Source organism: Zea mays, chromosome 5 (assembly GCF_902167145.1).
Source record: "Zea mays cultivar B73 chromosome 5, Zm-B73-REFERENCE-NAM-5.0, whole genome shotgun sequence".
Classification (NCBI taxonomy): domain Eukaryota; kingdom Viridiplantae; phylum Streptophyta; class Magnoliopsida; order Poales; family Poaceae; genus Zea; species Zea mays.
In genome coordinates this window covers 140,897,947-140,901,847 of record NC_050100.1, presented here as the reverse complement: position 1 = coordinate 140,901,847, position 3,901 = coordinate 140,897,947, and the positions used below count along the sequence as shown (strand labels likewise).

At 48.3% G+C, this 3,901-nt stretch overlaps 1 protein-coding gene across 1 annotated transcript; it reads left to right on the top strand.

Annotated features, from left to right (window-relative positions):
• Positions 1-824: 824 nt before the first annotated feature.
• LOC103626959 (uncharacterized) lies at positions 825-3,064 on the top strand. Its single transcript, XM_023300185.2, has one exon. It carries the CDS (start codon positions 1,396-1,398, stop codon positions 1,930-1,932), a length of 537 nt encoding a protein of 178 aa, XP_023155953.1. The 5' UTR covers positions 825-1,395; the 3' UTR covers positions 1,933-3,064.
• The last annotated feature ends 837 nt before the right edge of the window (positions 3,065-3,901 follow it).

The following is a 3,901-nucleotide window of genomic DNA, read 5'->3' as shown; positions in this document are numbered from 1 at the left end:
CCGTCGGGTAGCTCCTGTCGGCCGGGTACCGACGGGAATATCCTGGATTGCTGTTGTGATATGTAGCACCTGAAAAGGTCAGACAGTCCGGTCACGTGATCGGACGGTCCGGCCATGTGACCGTACGGTCCGCAACCCGGACGATCCATGGGTTAGCCTGAACGGTCCGTGATTAGATCAAATCAGGAGAGATATCCTCTTTTTCATGCGTGTTTATCCAACTAAATACACGGATCGTCTAGGAACGAATATAGACCTCCCCTATATATATGAAGGGGTACGACCGATTACGCGCATCAACAATCGAAGCAATCAATTGAATCTAATTTATTTCTTGTATTTCCTTCATCGCATTAGGAGTAGGCATAATTTAGACCTAGTTTAGCTTTTCCCCAACCTCAAATCTTCATCTCTCTTTGACTCTATGTCGACTAGGGACATCCCGAGTGGTCTGCCGATCTTGAGGCACCCTAGAACTCTCCTCCCTAACGGGTTCCTCCCAGGAGATGAGTTCTATGGTTCTTCAACCGTCTGCGCGCGCAGACCATCCACCCTATAGAGCGGATAGTCCGTCCAGTGCACAGAAGAAACTCGCTCCTGCTGTCCTGCAGCAGAGACATGGACCATCCAGTTCCGTGTCGCGGACCGTCCGTGTCGCCGCAGAGAGCACCGACAGGCGGTACAACCTCAAGCGTTTAGCTTCGAAAGGGAGCCAACATAATTTTTGGCGACTCCACTAGGGACAAAATTAGTTGTAACCTAGTAAAGTCCGGTCACAGGTGGCCAATTCAAAGGATCGCACTGATGTTTCTCACAGCAACATTTTGAAGCCGACGAGTATGTCGGCTGAGTTTCAGCAGCAATTCGAGGAATACGTGAGACAGCGAAGAGAACAGACGTTGCGACGAGAGGCACAAGAAATCAAGGATGCGGATGTCAGCGACACAAGGAGCCATCGGTCACGAGCGCAGAAGCTTCTTCATATCCGGGCAGGCGCGTGCGCAGGCCGAATGTGAGGATTATGGGTCGTGAGTGGCAAAACTAGACCCCGGTCTTGTAACACAGTCTTGTAACACGGATATATGTGCAAGGCTGAAGGGAGAACAAGGCGTGGAGAATAAGAAAAACACTCTACCATTGCCTTCCTCCTCCGTACATTCTTCTTCCCGTTCCTATCTCCAGTTCTTTGATTTCATCTATACAAGTGGGTTGTTGAAAAATTGGTATCAGATTCATAGATCCTTGGGGGCTGGCGCACGGATACTGTACACGTCGCGCCAAGAAGTCGAGGGTCCATGGAACCAAATCTGCACTCGGCAATTGAGGAGCAATCTCGTCTTCTCCGTGACATCTGCGACCGTCTGGTCACTGGTGGCACAGGATACGCGCTGGTGCATGCTAGAGTCTGCGGTGGCACAGAACTCCGCCTCGATCCATTCTCTCGAAGCGTCAGCGGCCAACGCGTCCTCATCTGCGCCAAGGCAGAATCTCAAGATCCAGATGGCAACGACTTCGGAGCGCCTGGATGCAGTCGAGGCAGAGGCAGCGTCGTGGGTCGGCGCGCTCGAATCCGTGACGGTGATCAGCGACCTTCGAATCGTGGCGTCCCTTCGTCGAGGCCGCAATAGACGACATCAAGTATTCCGTCGAGAAATTGTGTGGCGACTTGTCCAAATTGGCGGTTCCGGCGCCTCATCCGCTGCACACGGCCTTCGTCCACTCCACCGGGGTTCTCCGTCCTGCTCCATCGGCCGCGGAGCGCCCATCTGCCACAGCCTACAAGGCCGATGGCCCTCGTGGGCACCGCACGAATCACAATTGTCGGGAGTCTGGCTTTGGGCATGTATTTGCTCAAAGCCATCTCCTGCCCAATGGTACGTCCTACTGCTGGTTCTCTTCACCATTCCATCATATGGATCCTATTGTCGATAGTGCCGATAACTTGATTCAGGATACCCAATTGCACTATGATCTCGGCAAATTACCTAGGCTTAATTTCCCATGTTTTGACGGCGACAATCATAGACTCTGGCAGCGTCGTTGTGAAGATTATTTTTCGATGTATGCTGTTAGTTGTCTGGATTAAAGTCTCCATAATGCATTTTTCTGGGGCAGTTGCCTGTTGGCTACAGTCAGTAGAACCAACTTACCAGCCTTTCCTGGGATGAGTTTAGCCATATGTTGAAGGAGAGGTTTGGGAAAGACCAACATGCCACTCTAGTGCACCAATTATTACATATCAAACAACAAGGGTCGGTTACCGAATACATAGAATAGTTTTCCCAGCTAGTTTATCACCTCAATAGCTACCAACACATGTCTAACCCCTTTACTATACTATGAAATTTTTGGATGGTTTATGCTATGACATTAAGTCTATGGTTATGATTCAGCGCCCACAAAACTTGGATACTGCCTATGTTCTCGCACAATTGCAGGAGGAGATTGTCGAGACCTCGAAGAAGGACTACAAGACATTTGCATCAACATCTCAAGGGAAGCCTTATGTTCGAGGTCCTCTGCCGCTGCCTCTCCACCACCTAAGGTCCTTGCTGCTGTTACCCGACCACCTGAACATAGATCGGTACATCCTACCTCAGCTCCGTTGGGGGTGATCGGCTGTCATCAGTCTATGCCTATCGCAAAGCTCAAGGGCTTTGCTACAAGTGCGGATCTTCTTACACCCGTGGACACCAGTGCCCAGATACAGTCCAACTTCATCTTGTCGAAGAGCTTTGGCAGCAGTTTTCCCAACCTTCATAACATACCCCATGTGAAACTGAAGAAGTTGTGGAACTCAATTGTCTTCAACTTTCACAACCAGCTGCATTGGGTGTTTCAAACTTGAAGACCATGCGTTTTGTGGGTGAGTTCGTGGGGCTCTCAATTCTCATACTGTTGGATTCGCGTAGCTCCATTTCTTTTTCTCAGTTCAACCATCGCCCAACAATGCCCCCAAAGCGTCTCCCTTAGCTCGGCCTCTTGTGGTTCTAGTAGCCAATGGATCTCAGATGGTCTGTCGATCTGAGTTGGTGAATACAGCATGGTCCATTTGTTAGATTTATAGGCATTTTCGTATCATTTTAATTCCATAAATTAATATTATGACGATGACATATAAAAGATAATTAATCATGACAACAAATATATCCATAACAATATGGATCATGAGAACATAAAGCATATAAATTATATAAATCATATAAATACGATAAACATGTAAACTGAATGAACAATTGAAAATAAACAGATAGAAACATAAACAGCATGACTGTAAAATTAAAACAGACGGATCTATCATATTATAATAAGACAGAACAGATAAGATAAAATCATTCGTACATATGAAACAACATAGATGAATATATGAAACATATATAATCTCTAGAACGCAAAACAGTAAGTAAATAAACTGATCATACCCTCCGATGCGCTCTGATGATCCAAATCCTTGGCCAGCTTCTTTTGTCATGTTGGAGATGTTTTGGGCAGTCGCGTAGACGCTCCCCAAAAACCTAATTGCCGATCCCCCATGCAAGGTCTCGAACGGCACCGGCTTCGGAGGCACCTGCCCTCTCGCTTCTCTGTGCGCGCAGAGTCACGAGATGGAAATACCTTCACTCGGCGGCTGGACTGTGATTCTGAAAGTGTGTTCTCGCGTGTACCGAGTGACAGGGGTGCTCCTCTATTTAACCTCTCGCAGAGGGACCTCACCTCGCCTCGCCTCGCCACGCCACGACACGCCCAGCCGGCGGTGGCGGTGCGCGTGCGCGTGTGGCACACCCTTGTCCATTTCTTGACTTCTCAAGTTAAGTGGAATAAATCACACCATATAAGTCAAGCCAAAATACCCTTGGACTTCCAATGTGGTACTATTGGTATTCTCCACCATTACACACCT